The sequence below is a fragment of the Palaemon carinicauda genome, chromosome 13 (genome assembly GCF_036898095.1).
Source record: "Palaemon carinicauda isolate YSFRI2023 chromosome 13, ASM3689809v2, whole genome shotgun sequence".
Taxonomy (NCBI): Eukaryota; Metazoa; Arthropoda; class Malacostraca; order Decapoda; family Palaemonidae; genus Palaemon; species Palaemon carinicauda.
The window spans coordinates 33517104-33543055 of NC_090737.1; the positions used below are offsets into that span (position 1 = coordinate 33517104).

A 25952-nucleotide genomic window follows, 5' to 3' on the forward strand; every position below is an offset into this window, starting at 1 on the left:
TACTTGATGACTATTATAATTATGCAGTTTTAGTTGTTAAAGGTATTAGGTTATTATTCCTTAGATTTTGTAATTTTGAAGTTTATTAATATTAATATTAAGGTACAACTCTATTTCGATAAGCAAGATGTTATAAGCCCTTGGGCTCAACAGGGAAAACAGCCCAGTTAGGAAAGGAAATAAGGAACCTGATAGAATAGTGTGAGAATCCTTGCAATGCAAGAGACTGTACATTCTCAGGAAAACACAAGAATTTTGGTAGAAAATAGTGTTAAGCTGCTACTAATTACGTTTTGGTTCTCTCTCTCCATATTGAATCTACACTCAACATAATACACATATACATATACCAAGGCACTTCCCCCAATTTTGGGGGTAGCCGACATCAACAAAAGAAACAAAACAAAAAAGGGACCTCTACTCTCTACGTTCCTCCAGCTTAACAAGGGACTCAACCGAGTTCAGTAGATACACAATTGCATTGATATATCAGTTTTGTAATATTCTGGATATTGCTTTGTACTGTTTGAATAAATGATTTCATTTATGGGGTATATTTTGTCAAACAAAATTCGCGCACAGCCATAGGGTTTAGGTCCCTTATTATTTGCAGAGTGCCACAACCAAAGAGGAGTGTGGTGCTCTGAGCATAGTGACAGCTGATAAGGTGAGATTACTGTATACCGTATATATTATTCACATGCTATAATAGATTACTTTTAACTGCAAATATTATTATTGTTTGGTACTTAAACCAGACTACTGAGTATCTCCCAACTCTCAGTTAGCTGGCATGGTTCCAATTACTAGTTCATACAATATGATATTAATTCCTAGCTCACAATAGAAGGTTATCAGTAATCTCATATGTTTTTAGAATGAGATTTCCCATGCCAAAGTTTTGCTGTATGGTAAAATTCTGAAATTGCTAATACAGTATACTGTAATACTACTGCTAGAGAGTTTTTGAGTCCTTTGACTGGCTGGACAGTATTACATTGGATTCTTCTCTCTGGTTACGATTCGTTTTCCCTTTGAATACACATACACCGAGTACTTTGGCCTATTCTTTACATATTCTCCTCTGTCCTCATACACCTGACAACACTGAGATTACCAAACAATTTTTCGTCACCCAAGGGGTTACTGCACTATCATTGTTCAGTGGCCACTTTCCTTTTGGTATGGGTAGAAGAGACTCTTTAGCTAAGGTAAGCAGCTCTTCTACGAGAAGACACTCTAAAATCAAACCATTGTTTTCTAGTCTTGGGTAGTTTCATAGCCTCTGTACCATGGTCATCCACTGTCTTGGGTTAGAGTTCTCTTGCTTGAGGGTACACTCGGGCACACCATTCTATCTAATTTCTCTTCCTCTTGTTTTGTTAAAGTTTTTATTGTTTATATAGGAGATATTTGTTTTGATGTTATTGTTCTTAAACTATTTTATTTTTCCTTGTTTCTTTTCCTCACTGGGCTATATTCCCTGTTGGAGCCCCTGGGCTTATAGTATCCTGCTTTTCCAACTAGGTTTGTAGCTTAGCAAGTAATAATAATACAATCTGATGAAGATTTATGTTTACTGCATACATTTATTTCCAAGAGTGCTCTCCATTAAATGCAAATTCTTAACATATGAGGCATTCCTGAAAGTGTTCTCATATGGTAGTTTTTTTTATTCAGTCTGATTTTGAATGATATCAAGTTAAAAATTTCTAACATTTATTTACTTTTATCATTAAAAAATAATTTATTTACTTACAGAGGTTATGTATCATAGGGGTTGGGAATTTATGAAATAAACATACAGGTAGACCATCACTAATTCAGCAACTTTTGGACTGGGAGGGTGCCTGATTATCCATTTTTCCGTATTATCCATATGTAACAGGTAGTCATCGACTTACGACCGATATAGGGACTGAGACGAGTTGTAAGTCGAGAAAGTGACGTTTCCGTAGATTTATTATGATGCATCATGATTCAGCAATCATCTTCTAAGTCATGTTTTATCAATATTTTCTTACTGTACTTGTATATCATTATTCCATTTTCTTGTTTAATAGGATATCATATGCTCTAGTAAAGCATTTTTGTATTTAATTTTCAAATTTCGGAAGAATTTTCAAAATCAACACTTACTTGATATTTTGTTCACCTTTAATTATGATCAGCTGATTGGAAGGTCTTACTATCGCAAGATTGTGCAAATAATATGAGTGGCGTATTTTATATATAATTTAATTAATTCAAAATATCTTCATGATGAATATTACATCAACACCAATATGTTACAAGGTATCAGTTTTCATACAGTTCGTTTGTAGCCATTATTATTAGTTATCATCTGAACACCTTCTCACTCTTTCTGTGTGTGTGTGACAGTGTGTGCGGGCGCGTACAGGTAATTCATTTTTAAAGCGCCATACAGTATTTAATTTTCTATTCATTATTAAGCCTTCATATTTGTTAGGCATTATTGTAGTTTATTAAAGCATGCTTGTACAGTAATCCCTCGCCATTTCGCGGCCTCAGTGCATCACAGATTTTCAAAAATATTCATAAAAAATTAGAAAAAATGGTGCGAAAGTTACGCGGGTGCTAGCAGAAGGCAGGGAGAGTACAGTAGAACATCAGGTATCAGCACGGAGATGGCGCCCAACTCAAAATCCACCTCTCTGATTCACTGGCCATCTCGGCTCCAGAATCTCGCAAGCTGATTGGATTTGACGCTTTACCCAGCATCTCTCCCTGCCGTGAGCCCCGCGAAGGGAGACCGCATTCATATTTCTCTCTCGCTTCTCTTGTGTTGCTTAGTCTTGCCGCGTGGAACTTTTAGCTGTTTTCTTGTGATTTTTTAGTGTAAAATGGTGCATGTTGACGCCCTTGAAAATGGTTCGTAAACGTCCTCTACCCTCTGCATCCTCTGGTGAACCCAAGAAGAAGAGAAAAATGATGACGGTGAACGAGAAAGTGAAATTATTGGACATGCTTAAGGCAGGCAGTAGCTATGCGTCTGTTGCCCCGATTTGCAGAGTGAATGAATCGACGGTTCACTACATAAATAAAGATGAAAGGAAAATACATAAAACTGCCTCAATAGCGCTCTCCAAGGACACTAAGCGCGTTGTGACTCGTTGTAATAAGATGGTTGTGCAAATGGAGAATGTGTTATCAATGTGGATATCGAACTGTTGGGAAAAGAAGGTTAGTCTCGATACCAACATGATTCAAACCAAAGCCAAAACCCTGTATGATAGCCTCATTCCTGAAGGAAATTCGAACGAAGATGACAAAAGTGATGATGACGACGAAGATGATCCTGCCCCACGAGAAAAACGTGGTTTTGTTGCCAGCAAGGGTTGGTTCAAGAAATTTAAGAAGAGGTTTGGCCTTTGCAGCATTCCTTTGTATGGGGAGGCCACCTCGGCAGACCAAGAGGTAGCTCTTCGTTACTTTGAGACGAGTTCCCGAGATTTATTATAGAAGGTGGCTATCTCCTGGAGCAGGTGTTCAATATGGATGAGAGTGGCCTCTTCTGGAAGAGGATGCTGTCTCGGATGTTCCTTTACAAGAACAAAGTAAAGAACCCAAGGTTCAAGGCCCACAAAGATCGTGTCACTCTCCTCATGTGCGGGAATGCCGCGAGCTTCATGTTCAAGCCCGGCTTGATTTACAAGTCATTGAATCCTCAGGCTTTGAAAAACAAAAACAAAACCTTGCTGCCCGTCTACTGGATGAGTGATAAAAAGGCATGGATAACCAAAGCCCTCACGCTTGACTGGTTCGTGAACTGCTTTATCCCACAGGTGAAGCTGTATATTGTGGAGAATGGGCTGCCCTTTAAGGTCCTCCTCTTGATGGACTGTGCAGGAGGACATGGGATCCAAGTGGAGTTCCTGTCCCCCAACACCACTTCCTCTTACAACCAACTAATCAGGAGGTCATTCGGGCCTTCAAGGCCCTATACATAAGGTCCATGATGGAGGGCCTCATCTCCTCCATCTACGAAGGCGACGAGAACTTCAGCCTCAAGAGATATTGGCAGGAATATAACATTGCAACGTGCCTGGCCAACATTCAGAAAGCTCTTAATGAGAGGAAAGAGCAAACATTGAATGCAAGTTGGAGAAAATTGTGGCCAGACGTTGTTCATGACTATGAGGGATTTCCGCTAGACGAAGTTCACCACTCCATCGTAGACAAGGCTGTGAGGCTGGCACGGTTAGTAGCCAACAAAGGTTTCTCTGACATGACGACGGATGACGTCAACTCGCTGACCGAGTGCCACTCGTAGCCCCTAACCGACGAGGACCTTGTCGAAATGACAAGATCAGCGAGTGAGGAAGAAGAAGAGGCAGCCGATGTCGGCGATGACGACGAAGCTGAAGAACAGGGCCTTACCTTGGACAACCTGCAAGAGCTCTGCAACAAAGGGCGCAGGAAATCGACGATAATATGGTCAGAGCCATTGAATTTAGTAACCATATTGACGGTGTAATGGCTTTGTACAAGAGCATCTTTGCTCAGATGAAAAAACAATGTCAACAACTTCCCATCACGATGTTCCTAGTGTACCGAAAACCTTCTGCAGAAGCATCAGATGATACTCCTGCTGCCTCTCCGGCTTCCCACCGAGCCGCTACGCCGCCTCCTGCAGTTTCTCCAGCTCTATTGGAAGCTGTCGTTGACAATCCACCGCCTCTATCAACTGACGATGAGGAGTCACTTAAGGAGTAGTAAAGCTCTCATTAACCTGTGCAGTAAATCATCTTTATCTTCTTCACCTTCATCATACTGCGCAGGTGTTTCATCATCATTTATCAAGATCGTCATTGTTAGAGGTGAGTTACGTATCTGATTATAAGAATAAAAGAGTTCTATAAACATATCTACAGTATATACACGTACATTAGTTATATCTATATATGTATATACATGTACACTTACACTCTATTTATATTATTTATATATAAATGTAAATGTACATACAGTATACGTAATGTATTAAATACTGTACAGTATTTATATTACAGTATTTATACAGTATAGTACTTTATTTTATGTATAGTATATAATTTATATTATCAATATTTATTTACATGATTCATTAATGTTTTAATGATAACATATGCATTTTTGGGCCCAGGCCATGTCGTCCTGATGGAAGGTTCGTTTAAGTAGCTTACTAGCGTATATTTGACTACAGTGATATTCCCAGAGAACTTAAGTTGAGGTCTCCAGAATTCTAACTCCTGGCACGAATATCCTTAAAGTTTCCTTTAAGGATATCACATAATATCGGGACATGTTCTTGACATGCCACATAGCAATCTGCACCCCGCATAGCGTTTACGCTTCGAGGGGGAAAGTGGCAAAATAAAAGAGGAGTCGTTAATAAAGTTCCCTTTCTCCGTTACTGTTTGAGTACTCAGATGGCGCCACCATCGCCGCCATCTTCATTCCTTTTTCTGTAGCGAACTCGCTCGGTGATTTTCCCGGTAGCTCTCTCAGTATTTTGGATTTATCATGCAATCTCTATCTTCTTCTGCCTCTGGAAAGTTAAGTATTAGATCTTTAAGTTGTATAAATTCAGCTCTTGCCGTAAAGTAAAAATTTAAATCAAAATTAAGTTAATTTTTGGCAGAGCTATTGCCTGAACCGGAGGCGTCTTAGGCGCTGTCGTTCGTAACGTGTGAGCTATTTAGTTAGCCAGAACGACTTTCCCGGTATACAGTAATAGCTTAAATGAAATTAGCTATTTAGTCTTCATTGCCAGGAATTAGTTATATTATGCCGTTAGTATTCACATTAGTTTCGGCGATCTAGGTAGCCGATCTTGTTTACGCTAGGCTTCCTAGCCTAGGCGTTCTATTTTACTTTCATGCATGGTATAATAAGCGTTCCTGGTGTTATTAAAATTAAATGAAGATATTAGGCAATTTATACATATAAGATATATTGATTGCATATAAACATTCCTCTTCTAAGATAGTATACGAGAGAGCTTCGATGATTTTGGTAGTCAATCTCACTGTCACTAGGCTAGTAGCCTAGTTGCTTTTGTATACTTTCATACATACTCCCCGGTTACCCTCGTGTATAGGGTAATCCCGCCTTCGCTCTGAGTATAGCCCTAGGCTACAATCCTAGTTGGTCATGCCTCGAGTTGTCATTCAGGCCAGACTAGGCTAGGATTTTTCTGCCCCTTCCCTTAGCTGCAGATTGTAAGCTTTGGGTGTAGGTCAGAACCTCAGAGTACATGGTCGTGTGCCGGCAGCTGATCGGCTGGGTGAATAGATTCCCCTGTTGCTTTATGCTGTTAGCATGGAGGCTAAGCCTCCCTTGACTGCACTTGAAGGGGTCATATGAATAACCCCTTCTCCCTGTGGTCTAGTAGACTAGTCCTGTGCTTGCAGACCCTAGGCTGAAGAATAGATATTCTTCTGCTACCTAGGATGGCGCCAGCACTGGAACTCTGTTTCTCTCTTGTTAAAGGTGGCGGCTAGATGCTGCAGGCCCCCCTTTACTGTATTGGCAGACCCTAGGCTGGAGAATAGATTCTCCGTCTGCCTAGGATGGCGCCGATACTGAAACAGAGCTTCCTTAGGGTATGGTAGGACCGGCAACCTGCCGGATCCTCTCACACCTTATACAGGACCCTTTTCCCTCCCCCTTCTGTCCTTTAGTGATGCCCTAGTCATCACAACCCTTTGGCCGTCGTCCTGCAATCTCACCGTGTGCCGGCAAGTTGTAGGGCTGGCTCGGGACTCTGCTTGTATGGCCTAGTCGCTCAGCTTTCCCTTTTGGACACAAAGCTCCGGGTTAGCTGTGTCGGTGGGACCAGCTGCCGGCAGAAGATCCCTTTACTGTAGAGTGTTCTTCAGTCCTCTCTTGGACTGCCATTCACAACCTGTGTCCGGCAGTGACTGACAATGGAGGTGGATGGGTGGAAGCCTGAATATCTTATATTCTCCCCTTCCATTTGAACCCTCATTCCGGAGGAAGGAAGTGAGACAGTGCTCTTACATCATCCTTCACTCCTTGCTTTCTCTCTCTCGGCTAGTGCCGCCAGGTACTAACCTAACGGGCAGCTGCCGGCGACTTCCCTAGCCGTCAAGATGCTGGCTAGATTTGTGCGCCGACAGCCAATGATCTACTTACACAACTGACTTAGCCGGCCGAGTTCCGAATACTGGCCGCTACCCTGTCACATAGAACGCTAACTGGGCTAGTGTGCCGACAGCCGGTAACCCTTCGGTGACCGGCAAACCGGTGGGCCGCCGGCAACCATTCCAGTCAATGTTGTGCCAGCTGAACTGTGCCCTAGGTGCCAGCCTTGCCGGCAACATGCCAGCTACAACTACAGTATATGTCTATACAGTAGCCAGTATATTTGCAGTATAGATCATACTGCAAACAGAAACCTATGGTATAAAAGTATACAGTAGTTAAATTTCCAACATACTCTGTGTGTCCAGGCGCAGTCTATTGTTGAGACCATATAAGATAAGGAAAGGAATTCTCTTTCCATATACTTATAGATGATCAGTCACGAACGACCCTCATTATTAATCCTTTTTGGAAGTTGGTGTTAAGTTAGACGTATCTATCCTTATAGGTTAGATCTCTTCCAATGGGCCTCCTGAGGAGGATAACCCTAGGCTTTAATCTTGAGGGAGGTCACAGCAATTGGCTGGGCAGGAAGCACATGTATGTGTCTTTCCTATTTCATTTCTAGCTTATCTATCCTAAGCTATATGCAATAAAATAAAATGAAAAATATTATTAACATTATTTATTAGTTTATCTAGTGAAATGAACTACTTATACTCATTTTTTTTTTCCTCTTTACAGGAGGACCATGTGAAGTGCCGTAGCGTCTTCTGCAACGTCCGTAGCAAGGATTTCTGCGGCCACCAGGAGTGTAGGATGCACTCCCATTGTTCCATTACCAAGGGACCTCTCAAATATTGGGACCCCCAGGTATGTACTGTGTGCAAAGCCTTGGTTAGTGAGGCCTTTGAAGACCCCAAGACAACGGAGTCAAGGAATGCAGCTCGGAGTAAGCTGCGTAGATGGGTTCGTGGCTTCCAGAAAAATGCCACGGGGCCTTACCTCCCGAGTGAGCGTATGAGGGCCTATCTATTCCCCAAAGCATCTGCGGATGCTGTTATTCCACAGCCTCGCCCTGAGATCCCTTGTGTCCAGATCCTACGGATGTCTCGGATGCGATGAAGGACATCCATCTAGACGACGAGAGGATGTCAGAGGTGTCAGAAGACACCGAAAAGGACCTTCTTGCTGAAGGTCAGGAAGAGGAGTCAACGTTGGCTCCGGAAACGGAAGAGGATGAAGCCGTAACGGTGTCCGTTTCGTCGGTTCCAGTCCCAGAACCAGTGCCCTCTACGTCCTCCGCTCCTCCACCTGATACATCGGATAAGACCCTGTCTGCCATCATGGTTATGATGGAGACGTTCCAAAAGTGGAGTGAAGAAAGGGAAGCTGCATTAAGGATGGAGATTCATCAGCTTGCAGCGTCCCGTGGGTCTCATAAGAGACTCAATGTCAAGGATCTTCCCTCGTGCTCTGAGGCGAACCCATGGAGGCATGCAGAGTACATGCCAATCACGAATGGGAAGATCTTTATCTTAAAAAAGCTGGGAGCTGTCCTTATCGAGGACATCGAATTCTGGCCCAGTTTTGATTCCTATCCAGACTACTTCCTCCGTCTAAAGGCGGAACCTGTATCCAAAGAGGAGACAGAGCTGAAGGAGGTCATAGTGCTTGACCATGCAAAGGCTCAAGCTTTGTTGGCTAGCAGTCTGAAGGACAGGGGCTTCACTAACTCTAAGGTGCCAGCCCTGAGTAAGAAACACCCTTCCTTTCTTGCTCCAGCGGCACTGCCTTTCCCTTTTCGGAAAAAGGGTTCAAGGCAGTGATGAAGGCAGTGGAAGCTGGGAACCTTTCCCTACACTGGAGGAGTGTAGGCCCCTTTCCCTATCCCTGCCTACGGATCACAAAGACTGGAAGGATATACAGCTTACCTTTTCAATCGGGAAGTTGGAGGCGGATATCGCTGGACGTCAATTCAGTGAGAACCTCCCTAAGTTGTCTGACTTTCTCCTGCGCAGGGAGCAGGAGACGAAGGAAAGGCTTGTTGCCTCTCTGCCCCTCCAGACCACCTTGGAGGCAATGGCCAGTGAGCATAGATCCCCAGATATGTTCATGGTCGTGGCCAAAACACATTTGGCAACCCTGATCAAAGACTTTACGGCTTTGTTAGGGCTAGAAGGGCTTACAGGGAGTTCGCGTTTGCCTCGGCTGCGGTAAAATACGAACTCAGGAAGTTGATATCTTCCAATATCTGGGGAAAGGACCTCTTCCCAAGTGAAGTGGTCAAGGAGATAGTCGACAAGGCTGCCATGGAGAACAGAAACCTTCTCCATAAGTGGGGTATGTTGGCTAAAAGGAAGTCTTCCCCGGATGAGGGTCCCCAACCGAAAAGGAAAACAAAGAGGCCAAGGTTGCCCTCTCGCCCCTCAAGACAACAGCAGCAACTTCCCATGACTGCGGTGCCCAAGATGGTGGCACAGCCCCAACCCACCTACCAGATGGTACCCTAGCAGGGGGTACCTCAGTCACCAGCCTTTATTCCCGCCTATGAGAGGCAGACCACTACCTTTCGCCCTAAAGGTAGGGTGTCAAGTAGGGGTTCCTCTAGATGTCCCTTAAGAGGAAGAGATGGTAGGGGAGCAATTAGGGGTTCCTCTAGACGTCCCTTAAGAGGAAGAGGGGGTAGGGGAGCACGCGGCCAAGGAGGCAAGCCCTCCAGAACCCAGAAGCAATGAGATGCTTCCGGTAGGAGGAAGACTCCAACTATTCCGGGATCGCTGGACCTTCGATCCTTGGGCCCACAGCCTGATCAAGAATGGACTAGGTTGGAGCTGGAAGGCAGCTCCACCATCATTTCCTCAATTCTTCCAACACTCCACCCCCATTCTGGAAGAATATACCCAAGAGCTCTTGAGAAAACGGGTGATAAGGAGGGCAAAGTCCATCTAGTATTGAAATTGCAGCTGAGGCTGATTCCTCTGCCGTACCCAGTTTTGACTCAACAAGTACAGAAGTTGACTGTCTTCGCTTCATTACGGAAAACCCAAGACCTTCATCTCATGATTTTCTCTCCTTAGCAGTAAGGAAAAGGTTTGGGATCTCGAAAGAAAGTATAGACTTCTTAGAGGAATGTAAATCTAAATCTACCAGAAGGCAATATGAGTCGTCTTGGAAGAAATGGGTTGCTTTTGTCAGCAAGAAAACCATAAAAAATCTCAACAGATTTCTGTTTATCTTTCTTTATTCATCTTCATGAACAAGGTTTAGCAGCCAACAGGATAACTACGTGTAAATCGGCCTTGACTAGACCCTTGCTTTACGCTTTCCAAGTAGACTTTTCTAACGAAATCTTTAACAAGATTCCTAAGGCCTGTGCTAGGCTTAGGCCTGCAGCACCTCCAAAGCCCATTTCATGGTGCTTGGATAAGGTACTACACTTTGCCTCGATATTGGACAATGAGAATTGCTCTCTGAAAGATTTGACTCAGAAAGGTATATTCTTGTTTGCTCTAGCCTCGGGGGCTAGAGTTAGTGAGATAGTGGCCCTTTCTCGGGAAGAGGAACATATTCAGTTTACTGAAGTGGGAGAACTGAATCTCTTTCCTGACCCAACGTTTCTCGCCAAGAATGAGCTACCCACCAATAGGTGGATGTCCCTGGAGAATCTGCCCTCTGAAGGGAGATGTCTCGCTTTGTCCAGTGGAGTGTCTAAAGGTCTATCTTTGTAGAACTTCAGACTTCAGGGGAGGACAGCTCTTTAAAGGGGAAACATTGGGCTCAAACTTATCCCTGAAACAATTAAGGGCGAAGATCACCTACTTCATTCGCAGAGCGGATCCTGACAGTACACCCGCAGGTCATGATCCTAGGAAAATTGCTTCGTCATTGAATTTTTCCAGCTCATGGATTTCGAGCGTCTTCGCTCGTATATTGGATGGAAGTCATCCAGAGTGTTTTTCAAGCACTACGCGAAGCAAGTGCAAGAGTTAAAGAAATATGTGGTGGCAGCAGGTAGTGTACTAAAACCTGCCACTTAGTGCTGTGAGGAACAGTGAATTAATTGGGACTATAATTCTATAGGGTGTACATGTTGGCACATTACAGCGCAACATGATAAGTGAAATGTCATCAAGGTGACATTATGGAGTGTTCCAGTGTCTAAAGGTGAAGAAACGTAGACTTAACACTAGTGCCGTGTGTTTTTACACAGTGTAAATAGACAGACTTTATCAGAAATGTATTAGAAAACTATTGAATTTTAAATTGAGTGGCATGAACTTTTGTTTTCAGATGAAACAAGTATTTCTGGACTGGCCTGCATTTTCTATGTTTATTAATTTCATCCGCTTGTATTTTTTATGTTGTTATAAAATGTTTGCTGAATTACTATTTATTGATTGCCAATAAATATCTGATGGTTATTTGTGTCTTATTTCGCCCCAAACATATATAAATAAAGTTATGTACGAGCATTACTTTTTTATTCCTTATTATTCTGCATAATAACATTGAACAACTGTAGTAACTTTGTTCTTTGTATACAAACCTTTTCTGCCCATGCAAACCTTGTTTCGACATGGATATAAACTTATCTGTTGTTGTATACTGCTGAGCTGATATACCTTGGATGCTATGGTGGCTTATGTGAACCTTTGTTTGCTTTGAAAATAAAAATTTTGGCTAAAGACATACAGTGAGACCTGTATGGCCTTTTTGTTGGTAGGTTGATCATATGAAATATGCAAACTTTGAGACTTTTTCCTGAGTCTAGTATGTCTTTCCTGTAGGGGGCAGGAAGCACTAACATAGTTCATGATTAGAAGCAATGACGTATAACAGTAACGTCATAGGTCTCCAAGGTCTAAGCGACCAGGGAAATATTGTCTTGAGGTTAAGGCACAATTGGAAAATCCACAGATACATTAATGCTCTGGTAAACTTCCATCAGGACGACATGGCCTGAGCCTAAAAAAGGGATTTATTTTTGGGTGAGATAGCCTTGTTGTCCTGATGTACCCGCCCTCCTTTCTATGAAAGGCCTTGGCAGGATCCTTCCCAATAATACTCTATCTGTAGCACCGGCTCAATGCTACAAGGAATAAAGATGGTGGCGATGGTGGCGCCATCTGAGTACTCAAACAGTAACGGAGGAAGGGACCCGTATTAATGGCTCCTCTTTTATTTTTCCACTTTCCCTCTTGAAGTGTAAATGCTATGCGGGGTGCAGATTGCTATGTGACGTGTCAAGAATACGTCTCCTGATATTATGCAATATCCTTAAAGGAAACTTTAAGGATATTCGCGCCAGGAGTTAGAATTCTGGAGACCTTAAGTTAAATTCTCTGGTAATATCACTGTTATATCGCTATTATATATACATGTAGATGTACAAAAAAAAAATGTACATATCCCCAAAAAAAGGGAGGGAACCTACTTCGCGGTTTTTCATCTATCGCGGTCGGTTCTGGTCCCCATTAACTGATATGTGAGGGATTATTGTATTCTATTTTTTAATTCCTGAAGCATGTCAATAATCAACAATTACTTCTGGTAGGCATCAGCTGATCTCAAGGTCATGCTACCGTATTGCAATTATGCGCACATACTGTTTGAATAACAGAGTTGTTTAAATAATCTTCTCAACTTATCTGAAATCTCTTCATAATGAATATTATATCAGCACCAATATGTAATAGTCTTAGTATCCATGCAGTTTGTTTATATACCTTATTTAAGAATATCTCTCTCTCTCTCTCTCTCTCTCTCTCTCTCTCTCTCTCTCTCTCTCTCTCTCTCTCTCTCTCTCTCTCTCTCTCTCTCTCTCTCTCTCTGTATTTTGATTTTTAATTCACCGTTAAATCTTCATATTTCTGTATATATTATTAGAAAGAATAAAATTAATAATTTAATTGATATTACATAACCAATATTTGGTGAGATATCTGTTGTTGCATAAGCAACAGATACGATCAGTGATGAAACTTACAAAAGCAGTGGTTGCAGTTTTATGTTGCGTGTTTAGCTAAAGCATGATATAACATTATCTTTATTTAATTTATTTTGGATTTTTAAGTATACAAAAAAAGCTGGCCTATGCACTGAAGGTTTTGTTATTCAAATTTGGCCTAATTTTTGACGTCTTATCTGAAGGTTTGTCGTAGGCACAGAAAAATACAGTATGTTTCTTCTTGTGTAATGTGCACCTAGAATTTTTTCAACAATACACTAAAACAGTTTTACTGCTGAAATGAGGATGTGTCTTACATTTGTGTATGTTGGAAACAGTACTGCCAACCGGTCGGTAGCAAAAAAAAAAAAAATTAAGAAACCGTACCGCCAACCAAGCGGTCAGTAGCGAAAATAATGTCGGTTAACTGATGTTTCCGGATTATAGATTGCCGGATTAGTGATGGTCAATCTGTACTCTGAACTTCTTTGATATGACCTATACACATAGGTATGATAGATTTATTGCTAAAAATTAGAATTAATTTGTCCCCTGAACTTCTCTTTTGCAGATTTGATATCAGTAAATGGAACATCTGTTACTGAAATGAACCAAGGCAACATATTGAAAATGTGCAAAGGTGTCATACAAGTTCAGTTGAAAAACAATTATTGTCAGTGTATAGATGAGGCACTTTTTCATTTCAATGCTGAGCTTGTCAAGGTTAGTAAATTTTATTTCTGTGAATCTTACCTTTCAATAGAAATGCTATTAACTGCAAATGCCAACTTGATGACTTCTTAGTTAGTCAAGGTTAGTAAATGTTTTATGATGGGAACTCTAGAAACAGGCTAAATGTCTAATTATGAATATGAATGAAATTCTGTTAAAATTGAAATTTATCACTTTTAGCTAATTTTGTTTTTAAATAAAATCCTTGACACAGTCCTCTGTAAAGCAGAGGTAGATGGCCACCATTTATGTATGCTCATTGATATGCATGTTGCCAGTGGCTGTATAACTGCCTCACTATGGCATCCTGATCATTCATGCCAAAAAAAAAAAGAAATAGAGGCAGTTGAAACTCCATGAATTTTTAGGTTGATTTGAAATCTTATGATCAAGATGGAAAAGTCCTCACTTAATAAGGCTTCTAGGGATGTCTTCTAGCTGAGATAGAAGATTCAGAGGCCATTCTAGTATTTAGCCAAGTGATGTCACTTATCACAGAGAAGTGCTTGTATCTGTGATTCTTGTATTCAGAATGGAGGAAAGACATACACCTCTAGTTTGTCCAGTGCATGCACGGAGGTGTCCTAATTTCAAGCTGCTTGGTCCAAGAGGGTTTAGCGTTACATTTGGGACTTGTGCTTGAGGTTGAAAAAAAGGTCTTCTGTACTTGGAGGACTCCAACAACTGTCTAAAAGCCTGGGAGATGCCTGAGTAACGTGACCATTGTGAAAGGAGAACCTGATTCGTATTGCTGAGGCTGTCTGCCACTATATTGTATTTTCTTAGTCATTCTTCTTCTGATAGAGGACAGAGGCATCTAGGATTTTTAATGTAATTAAAATACGGTTTATAGATTTGTGTTGAAATATTTCTTTTTAAATACATTTTGAATTCGGCATAAGCTTGGTGTACTTGAATTTGATAGATATAACTTTAATATCTTGATTTTAAAGTGTTAGTCACTTATAAAAAGTGTGTTCATAATCAATGTAGTGTTGAAGTAAATACTTATATACAATGTTTTCCCTGCATAAGAACGAGATGTGTTCCAAGAGGGATTCCTCTGGTTGAAAAAAGTTCTCAACTCCAACATAATTGATTTTGGCATCCAGGTCTACATATATATAAAAAATTCTTGAGTTATTTTTAAATAATAAAATGCTTTCAAAAGAAGTTGATGCAGGCATTTTAAGCAGTTTAGTGTGGAATTTTTCCAAAATTTTTATTTTAGATGAATAGTCATGTAGGCTCTTTAGACTTGAGTTAGATTAAGCTCCTTACCAACTCGTACAAAGTTGAATCGTTGTAAGCGATTTCCTTTCTCTAAGAAGTGATACTAAGTAAGTTTGTTTTGTTTTAGTGAAAAATTATAAAGCACCCTGAACAACCTATCTCATTAGGAAAAGGATCTTCTTTTATTAGAATATTAATTAATATTGGTTACAAATTGTACTTTGTTCATGATAATGCTTTTTATATATATTAAAGTTATTTATCATTTATATTCATTACTTTATACATTAATATTAAAAAATTACCTTAATTTTCAGCTTGACCCAAAGCGTGAATGGTCAAAATATTCTGTTCCGGAGTTACCTGAATGCGGAGAGCTCTACAAAACGTTGTCCAGTCCAAGCCTTGAACTTCGTATTATGGCTGCTAAGAGTATCTATTTACTTTTTACCCCGGAAGAAGGTTCTTTTCTTGATTCTGGTCATCAGGACGAGATATTTCGATCTGTCTACCAGACTGTGTTAGAAGCTTGTACTGTTCATGTGAGTTGTTTTACGTTAAGCTTGTAACTACTGTATTAATTTTAATAATTTATTTGATACATGATGTAAATAGAGAGATACTTATCCCTTTTACCCCCAGGCTATTTGGAAATTTCCAACCCTTAACCCCCAAGGGGTTATTTTTTTCCCAGCACATTCAGCAGTATATTTTTTAAATTGCTCTAACAGCCTTAATTTTTCTCATAGAAAGGTCAGGTTGGTTTCATTCTCTTGGAAAATGCCTGAATTTTCTAAAAAAAATTTTAAAAAAAATGAAAAAAAAATTTTTATAGCATTTTTTTGCAAGGACGTACCGGTACGTCCATGGGGGTAAAGGGATGGCTTTTGTGAAACGTACCAGTACGTCCTTTGGGGGTAAAAGGGTTAATTTTGATTATATGCACCTAAAGAATATAATAGTACCATTTCTGTATTGTTGGTTTGTTTGATTGTTCTCATATAATTTTTTATTATAATTATATGGATTTTTTTATTATTACAGTATTATTATTTATATTATGATAACGGTAAAGTAGTTTACTAAGACCTCTTGTCATATTTCTTAACCCTCATAGGGCTTGCCAAGGTTTTTATAGGTGCAGTTTTCCCCTGTATGAGAATATCTTCATAACCTCTAGCTGAGTGTAGAGGTGTTTAATCCCCTATCACAGGGATATTTTCAATTTTGTTAACCACAGAACTGATCTCAAAAACAAAGGCTCCTGGGATATAAAAGCTATTTTCCCATGTTGATGTGATACACCATTGGTTTGGGGTTTGAAGTAATGTTTTAGGAACATTTCATTTCAAGGGTCTTGACAAGTTTCATATTTATATCGGTTGTTAGTTATAATATTGGAATTTTTCATTGTAGGTTAGGCTAGTAAAGAGGTAGCCTCAACTCTGGACACAACATTGTTTTGTTTAATATTCCTAATGAATGGTAAAGTAACTGATTATTCATAAGTAACAAGCATCCATACTATTAATATTGTTTCAACTATTTTCATTTCTTTCCTTTGTTGAAGGACAGGTGATGTTAGAAATTAGAGCTCACACGACCAATTACCTTGGCAAGAGAACTGAGTAAAATTAATGATTAATATGGAAAGGTCCCTTATTGAAAATCAGTAAAGTTTTCTTTATTTTTATTGGGTAGGGATACCAAGAAAGGCTTCCATCCCCAATCCGTAAGGGGTGGCTATAGTCAAAGAAGGTTCCTGGGCATCTTTTTTCTTGTCTTCTTTTGTCCAAAGAATCATTTCCAGATTAAAGTTAGTTTGAAAATACAGAAAGGCGCAAGTTTTTAATATGGAGACTTTAAGATAATGGTTTACATGATAGAAAAGGTTTTAAACCTTTGTCCATGTTTTTACAAGTTATTCCTTGTTGCTTAAATATCAGCAGTTCATAGATCTGTTCTATATGTCTTGAATCTCAAAAGTTTAGAATTCTCTCATAGTTTTTAATGGAAATACCCTTATTGCTTAAGGGGATAATAAAAAAATGGAGGTTTGATGATTACAAAAGACCTGTAAGACTTTAAAAGCCTTCTCTGTTGAGGACATGCAAAGACCACTGTTATGAATGAGTGATACTGGTATGAATTTTTTTTTTTTAGTTATGATACAGATCTAAGTAAGATATTGGCCAATTTAGGTATTTTGAATTCTATCATATAATTAATATTTTCTATTTTTGCATACAGGGCTCAGTTCCTGATGATTTTCAGAAAGATGAAGGCAACACCAGAATTGCAACATATCTTCTCACATTGGGAATTATTGCCGTTACTTCTCCATATTTAGAAACAAAGAGCTTGTATGGTCTCTGTTTAGCAGTTGTACAGAGTAACATTGAACCAACAGTTGTTTCAAAAGTAATTAGAAGGTAAGATTCTCTGTTTTAATGGCATGAAATAATGCTTTAGAATATTTTGTCCATCCATTTTCTGTGGTCACTTCCCATTTGTCTAGCTTATTTGTTTTTAAGTTATGTTTAACATCAAATTCCAATTCTCCATTCATTAGAGTAGGGTTCTGCTGCATGAAACTTTTTGGAGCATTCAGAAAGGTTTTAGAGAAAACTATGATATGTAACAGGGTATAGATATTTATGTAACCATATTGTGATATATTTGTCAAACATAATTATACAGTTGCCATTTTTGATAGAATAGATTTCATGTCTGGTGTAAAACAAGAAACAAGAAATAGAAAATTCCTGTCACCAATTAGTTTGCTTAGATTTTGAAACTTGACTCAAGGCTGATTTTACTAGTATTTGGTGAATGACTAATGCTGTAGAAAGACCCAGGAAACGTTTTCTTTTAATTGCTGAAAATTAGTGATGATCTTCGTTTGATAGGTTTTTGTTGCTGATTTTAAGATTTTTTTCTATGCTTTTTTTTTACAGGATAGCATTGTCAAGGAACATGTCCCTGAAACAATACATAAGACAGCATTTTCCATACCTGGCAACACAATGGATACACGATCAGAAAGATTTCCAAATGTTCCCCTCATGCCTTTTGGAGAGTGCAACTTATGAGTCTCTTCTAGAAGAAAATTTAGACTTGCTTTTACCTGTATTGCTAGAGTTTAATATTCTTCAGCCTATTGAAGCTCTATGCACTGGTGGTGAGAAAAATGTGAACGACCTCCTGATTGAGCATTTTCCTGTGTTGATGGCCCGTATTTTACCCTACATTGCTGTAGAGACTTATTCATTGGAAAATGTAATAGAAACTGGAAAAGTAAGTTCCTCATGGGTTATTTCAATTTATGAAGTTTTTTCTTCACTTTTATAGATAGTAATTTCTGTTGAAGAGAACTACGTAATTTTGTAACCTGATTACTTGCTCAGAATTTTTAATGTGTTAATTTTTTACATATTCTACAATGATCATTGACATATTACTATCTGTTGAAAATCCGTTATAATTTTTTTCAATAAGAACTATACTTAGTTTTGCTGTGATTTTAGGGATTTGCAATTTTTATGTTTATTTTACAGATTCATAGTGCCAAGGGTCGCTATAAACTCTTGGAAAAGTCACTTGGGAAACAGAATTTTAATGTTCTGGTTACAAGATACATTGGAGACATAGCTCTAAACATTGTTAAATTGGTGCATGACCCTTGCATTTATAAAGAGGGACTGGTCATAACTCCAAATCCTCCACATTTCCCTCCCATTGTCATAGAACACACTTTAAAATTCATCGGAGATTTATTTGAGGTACGTTATTCTTGTTATTTCTTTATTTTGAATATTTATAGGGAACTATAGAGTACTTTATTCTGCTGCAAGTATTCATAAAATTTTCACATTTATTAACCCTTTCTTTACCAGTAATATTTTTACCATCCAAGGCTATTGTCTCTGACCAGGTATACAAACAGCGTATCTCATGGTAGACCCTCTCTCCCTACAGCTCATGACCTCCAAGGTTTTGGTTTGAAGGGTTTTGATACTAAAAGAGGTATGATGACGGTATACAAACATTATTGCTGTCTATCAAGATCATATATTTATACGTATAGCGCTCTCTCTCATTCATTAGACTTGGTTTTTTCTTTATCTAAGCCTTTAACCTGTTAAGCATCCCCTGCGGACCACCTCCCTTCTAACGTATCGTAATGCTTTTTTTGTAGTTGTTGGTCATTTCACTAATGATAGTTTTTCAATCTTAATATTAATTTTTATACTTAGAATTCGTATTTATAGTTAAATGTAGGAATATTTAAATAATGGAATAAAAACAATTAATACTACTATTATTTTAATTCAAAAGGCTACATAATAGTGAATGCAAAGTATTTTACATCTATTTATTATTATTCTTTTGTTATCATGATCAGACTCATCTAGTATTTCATTTATTTCATCTAAAGAAATAAGCCTTGTCTTTAGGTCACTCATTGTGAAAGACGCATAAACGCCCGAAGCACACTGAAAAGAAAATAGTTTTCTAACGTCAAGCAACCTTCAGAAAAAAGTTGGCAGACAGCATGCAAGTTTCCATTTACAGCTTACATATGCTGAGAGTGTTGCCAACTGGTGTTCCTATACTTGATAATGAGGAAATGTATTATTACGGGACTGACGACTTGAAACAAGCATTTGAAGTCAGTGGTACGTATTATTATGTGGGTGATGCTTTACAGGTTAAGGGATAAAGATCAATGCTTAATTTTATACTGAAGCATAGAATCTTGGGTATTATAATAGATAATTAAGGCTTTTAGTAATAAAAGACATCCATTAATCAGGCTTGTTTTTACAGTTTAAAATCGTTCAACTCTCAATTGTTGGAAAATCTTTCACTTATAGATTTCGGGACTAAAACGCTTTTCCAAATAGCATTGTCTTCTGCTAAGTGCATGATAAACTGCACACACTATCTTTTAAGGTAGACTTTGTGAGCATAAGGTGATTTTGTCTCTTTGCCTTAATTCAGAGCAAAAATTATTTTCAGACTAAAGATTCTGCCGCATTTTTTCTCTTTCGAAATAGATGTAATCATTTCATCAGAAGTCTCTTTGTCCAGTAAGAGTCGTTCAGTATTTTTTGGACAAACTATGCAAGTTAACGTGCTGTGCGGGATTAGAATTCCATATTGTCTTCTGTCCAATAACTCAGTCATTTCTCGTTAAAAGTTTGTTCACGGAAACTTGCGAAAAATTAGATCCAAATCTTGCAGGTTAAGGTTCTTGATATTTGAAGCAAGCTTACATCTTTTAATTTTTGCTGAAATCTTTCTTTTGAAAGAATTTTAGAGGCAGCTCAATAGCATACCATGATGTTATGTGATGAACATTACCTTGAAGAATCTTGTTTTTCTCTTCGAGATTACTTTGCTCTAGGTCCCATGGTGGTTACTGGTGATTTGGTCTTTTAACTTGGGTTTTTAGAATAGTTTTAGAAAGACAGTATAGAGTCCTGCATTTTAGGGATTGCATGTTACAATTAATCTAGATCAGTTGAGTTAGAAATATTAATTGTTTTAAAGTATTTATTATTTCTATAATATATTTATTTCTTTCCTTCACTGGTGTCCTACCTCTTTCATTGTGGGAGTCAGCAATATGAAAATTAGGGAGGTTCATAGACATAAATGGAATTTTGATCATAAAATTTATTTCAATACTCGCCTGATGTCTATATACTTGTCCACCCTCCTCCCTACTGACTTGTGATGTCTAGGGGATATGTAATAGTTTGACTTTGAAATTAAAATGATAAAGGCCCTGGCACTTAGCACCTTGCCATTAACTGCTAGAATGTCTCATTATTTTACCAATAGGCCTATGTTTGTTAAATATGAAGAAATAAGAGTTTTTTTTTATATTTGTTCCGACACAGATACAAATCTTCGCTATTTATTAGGGTAGTACTTTCGGCGCAGCTGAAAGGCGAGCCATGATAATTTTAGTGAGGGATAACTACCCCATCCGCAAGTTAGCAGGTGGTGGGTGGGGTAGACTGGCTACCCCGCTCACTCGCACCTCGCGACTGAGTAACCACTTCTTTGTGGCTCGGTAGAGGACGGACATGCTGCCCTCATCTCCCGCAAAGACTTGCCTTGATGTTTTTTGTTTTTTAATTTTTTTTAATTTATTTTTTTTCTTGTGTGTTTTCATTTATCTTACATATATATTAATGTATATATTTATAAAAGAAAATATACGTTGTTAGATACGTGTAACTTTAATAGATGTTGACATCGTATCCAACTGCCTCCGCTGTAAGGGAGTTGTCATTGCCGCCCTTCCCTGCGACTGATGGGCGGCAGGCTCTCAACACTGCGGTGTGTTCGTTTCATTACAGAATTAAAGTGTATTACAGTTCAGGTCCCTTTCGAGGAATTATCTTACAAGGAAGGTGACTTATTTCCCGAATAGTGTATTTTGTACAATGGAGCATGAATTGTAATTGATAACAACTTCCTTTTTTCACAGGTAACAGTGACGTAGAACACAAGGCCGAGTGCTACGGCTGCCCTGTTCGTTATCCTGCGCTCCATGTGGTAGCTCATGAGCTGCCCTCATTACAAGGTAGCATTCGCTGTCAACCTTCAACTTGATGTTCCTCCTTCAAGGAGAACTCTTTCTCTCTCTCTCTCTCTCTCTCTCTCTCTCTCTCTCTCTCTCTCTCTCTCTCTCGAGAGAGAGAGAGAGAGAGAGAGAGAGAGAGAGAGAGAGAGAGAGAGAGTGATTTTTGCTTATGCCTATGCTTTTTTCCCATAGAGCTGGGAGAAAGCTTTACCTAGGCTATGTCCTCTTGCGGGAGGACTTCTCTCTCATTCGCGCGAGAGATTTTTTACGCCTCTGGTTTTTTCCCATAAAGCTTGCCTTGGGAAATGTCCTCCTTCAGGAGGAATTCTCTCCCGTTCGCAAGAGAGTTTCTTACGCCTATGCTTTTTTCCCATAGAGCTGGGAGAAAGCTTGTTTTTGGCGATGTCCTTCCTTGGGAGGACTTCACTCTCGTTCGCGAGAGAGAGATTATTAAGCCTACGCTTTTTTCCCATAGAGCTGGGAGAAAGCTTGTCTTTGGTGATGTCCTGCTTCGGGAGGACTTCTCCCTCATTCGCGAGAGAGATATTTTACGCCTGTGCTTTATTCCCATAGAGGTGGGAGAAAGCTTGTCTTAGGCGATCTCCTTTGGGAGAATTTCCCTCTCGTTCGCGAGAAGTAACTTGTAGGAGCTTGCTGATCCACCAGGGGTGGTGGCAGAGCTTTCTCCTAAGCAGGTTATTCCTTTGGGGGAACAAGTCTCTCGTCCTCGAGAGAAGACCGCCTCTGGACATCGGCAGTCCCCCGTTACGCTATGGTTCTCCTTCAGGGGTGGAACGAGAACCTTCTCTTAAGCGACATTCTCCTTCGGGAGAACAAACCTCTTATGCAGAGGTGTTATCTTGAACCTGCTGGTTCTCCTTGATCCTTCGGGGTCTCGTTCGATCACCCTTTGGGCTGGTGTGATCTTTGAGCCTTCGGCCTCTCGTCATGTTGATCCTGCGGGTTCTCATGACAGTAGGCGCTCAAAACCTTCGAGCTCTCTTAACGATGGTAACTTTAAGCCTTCGGGAACTTGTGCCATCAATCACGCTGACCTTTTGGGGTCTCGTTACGCTGATCCTTCGGGGTCTCGTAACATTAGTTATGCAGAACCCTTAGGCTCTCGTAACTTGAGTCACTCTGACACTTCGGTGTTTTGTGACAGGGAAACCGGTTTCTCGTTGCGCTGACCCTTCAGGGTTTCGTAACATTAGTTACACTGAACCTTGGGCTCTTGTAACTTTAGTCACTCTAACACTCCGGTGTGTTGTGACAGGGAAACTGCGGTTTTTCGTTACGCTGACCCTTCGGGGTCTCGTAACATTAGTTAAATTGAACCCTAGGGCTCGCCTAACTTTAGTCACTCCGACACTTCGGTGTTTAGTGACAGGGAAACTTCAGTTTCTCGTTGCGCTGACCCTTCGGGTTCGTACAACACAGTTCACGCTGAACTTTCGGGTTCTCGTGACCAAAGTCATTCTTTTTATGACAGAGTTTTCAAACTCTCGTTGTGTTGATCGTTCGTGCTCACACAACACAAGCTATCGTGAACCTTCGGGTGAGCGTAGCAAGGAGTTTTCTCATCAACCTGAGAGCTCTTGCACGCACGACCAAGTTGGCACGCACGGCCAAATTGGCGCGCGATCGGTTTGGCGTGCTCGACGGAAACGGCCCGCACGACCGACTTGGCGCGCGCAAGCAAAATGGCAATCGTCCTAGGGCGCACTATATGAGCGAACATCCTGTTGCTCGCCATGCTCTTGAACATCCTGTGGCGCGCCATGCGAGCGAACAACCTACTGCACCCGAACAACGTGCTGCGCGCCACGCGGGCGAGAAACCCTATGCGCGCCAGGTGCGAGAACAACCTCGTGCTCCACGAGCGCGAAAAAGGTGCCTGCAATCGGGATGGGCGCGCACAAGCTCCCTTCCGCCTACCAACAGTTCGGCGCGAGAGCGCACGACCATATTGGTGCGCACGTGCACGACCATATTGGTGCGCACGTGCACGACCATATTGGCACACGCGATCGGATAGGAGCGCACGACCATATCGGCGCGTGCACACGATGGGATTAGATCGCATGACCGTATTGGCGCACGCGCACGAACAACGAGGCGCACGCAATCGGTTGAAGTGCAGGAACAACTCTTATGACCCTTCCAGGTCTCACAACGCAGTTCACGCTGAACCTTTGGGTTCTCGTGATCATAGCCATACTTTTATGACAGTTTTCAGACTCGTTGTGCAAAGTGTTCATGAGTGCAGAAGAGATTTACTCTCATGACAAGAGTTTTTGAACTATCGTCCCATGAATTTTTCGCGCGCGCCCATCGTCCTCAAGAGTTTTACTCTGATGATAGAGGGATACCTGCTGCCTAAGGGTTTACGAATCTCTATAGGTAACTATGACAGTTCCTTTGGGTCCTGGTCACGTAACACGATTCCTGGAAATTCCATCTGGAATCAGCGACAGAGTTCCTGCGGGTTCTCGGCACAACATCCCTTAAGGTCGTGTGAAAGGAATTCACAAATAGATTCTGAACCCCTAGGTTCTAATCCGAATCTCTCTGTTTCTGCGATCTAGAGTTTTCTGAAAACTCTATGGTCGACCCCCCCCCACCCCCCACGGGATGGGTCTTCCAAAGGTGTGACTTGATACGTCACTCTACACTCCCAGCTTATTACTATATCAGCTAATCTGGTTTCGCCAGCACAGATCCTTTCGTTTTCGAACGAACCACCGTCATCTTTCCTCCACCTTTCCACTTCGAGTGGTTTGGTTAGCAGATGGAAATGAGCGGGGAATGAAATATTCTTTACATTGCAGTTCATTTCCCCTGGCAGGTCTAGCAAGAAAGCATTCGATGGTAACCCCTTTGAGTAAGCAGTCGATGGCAATTATGTCTGGCCTTCTTGAAGCAAACCCCCACATACGAGACTTCACCCTTTTTCGGGAGACTCGCTCCTAAGAAGTTTTTACAAAACTTCAAAGGTTTTTGTTAAACTTCATGAAGGCAGTAAGGCTTCCCGGAGCATGCACTCTAGCCAAGACAAAACCGCAAGGTTATTGTCTTAAACTCGGTTCTACCGTTTGATGTAGGCAGCCTCCACCGTCATTGTACCCTGGGTATGATGACTTTCCCCTGTTTACATGATAGGCTTCTGAGACTTTTTATTCTATCCTTACAGGGTTATTGTTTTGAACAATTAGTACCGAAGGAACATTGTTAGCTGATGTTAAAGAACGATAGCAACAGCGTGGGCATTGTTCATTACGTTTATGAACGTTTCAAACCCCGCCCAGACATCCGTTTCTGTGTAATGAACACTGGCTAGCCCCTCACATAAAGAGGAGGGGTAAACCAAAGGGGAAATGATTGCCTCTATAACTGTATATTTTGTTTGAGAACATGTTCACTCTCATTCAAGAAAATATTACAGTCAGTCAACGGTCAATATTCTTTTGGCAATAATGTTGCGATTCGTCGCACATTCATTATTCCCGCAACCGGATTCATTGCAAATGTTTCCTGGAGGCAGAGAATACGCATGCGCTAGCGCAAATGGACAAGTACATTCATGCGTGCAAGTGATCTTTCTGCCAATAAGGGCTATATACATCTTCCAATTAGAACTCCGTTCTATTAAGTTGTATATTTATATCCCTTACTGAAACCTGGTTATTCAGTACATTACTTAGCTACTTTTCTGTAACCGGACATACGGCATTTACGTTCTGCCTCCTTATAGGCATTTTTTCCTTTCCCCCGATCGGAAGTCTTAGTCTCTACAAAGGCTTTGGCTGGAAACTTCTCTTAAGCATATCTGTTCCCTAGTAGGGAACATTTAATGCTAGTTTACCGATCAGAGACGGAGAAGTAGGGATGTTTTTTGTCCTAAGAAGGAGAAACCTCCGTTACGAACATTTCCAACGTTCTCCAACAGAGTTCCGGACATGACTTTTAAGTCAAACTATGCATATATGCTTGTCATGCGCACAGTTCGGTGTTACTACTCCGTAGTAGACTTATGCTCTTTACCCACCCAACTATAGATTGAAGATACATCTCAATCCCCTCTTGGGTTTGATTGGATGCGTTTGGTGTTTACTGTACACTCTCTTGTCCGGAGAGTGATCTCTATCGAGATTCGCTATTAATAACGTAAGCTGTACTGATTAACTGGTTTACCATTTGGTATGCACCCCTCCCCTCACCGCTGGACAATCCGCGAATGATGGGTGGCAGACGAGAGCTTCTGCAAAGAGGCCTGTCTTCTCTTCTTCCCTCTGGATCTGATGTTCTCTTTAATGCATCAAAAGA

At 40.5% G+C, this 25952-nt stretch overlaps 1 protein-coding gene across 2 annotated transcripts in view; it reads left to right on the forward strand.

The window, feature by feature from the left end:
- The window catches only part of tefu (Serine/threonine-protein kinase tefu), a 912746-nt gene that overhangs the window by 99084 nt on the left and 787710 nt on the right, over nucleotides 1–25952 (forward strand). The window contains exons 23-27 of one of the 2 annotated variants that reach the window (XM_068385553.1): nucleotides 13632–13783; nucleotides 15343–15567; nucleotides 17276–17457; nucleotides 17983–18322; nucleotides 18583–18807. The exons of the other annotated variant lie outside the window; for it this stretch is intronic. Coding sequence (XP_068241654.1) covers nucleotides 13632–13783; nucleotides 15343–15567; nucleotides 17276–17457; nucleotides 17983–18322; nucleotides 18583–18807 — 1124 coding nt within the window. The remainder of the gene's footprint in view (nucleotides 1–13631; nucleotides 13784–15342; nucleotides 15568–17275; nucleotides 17458–17982; nucleotides 18323–18582; nucleotides 18808–25952) is intronic. 2 annotated transcript variants of the gene reach the window in all.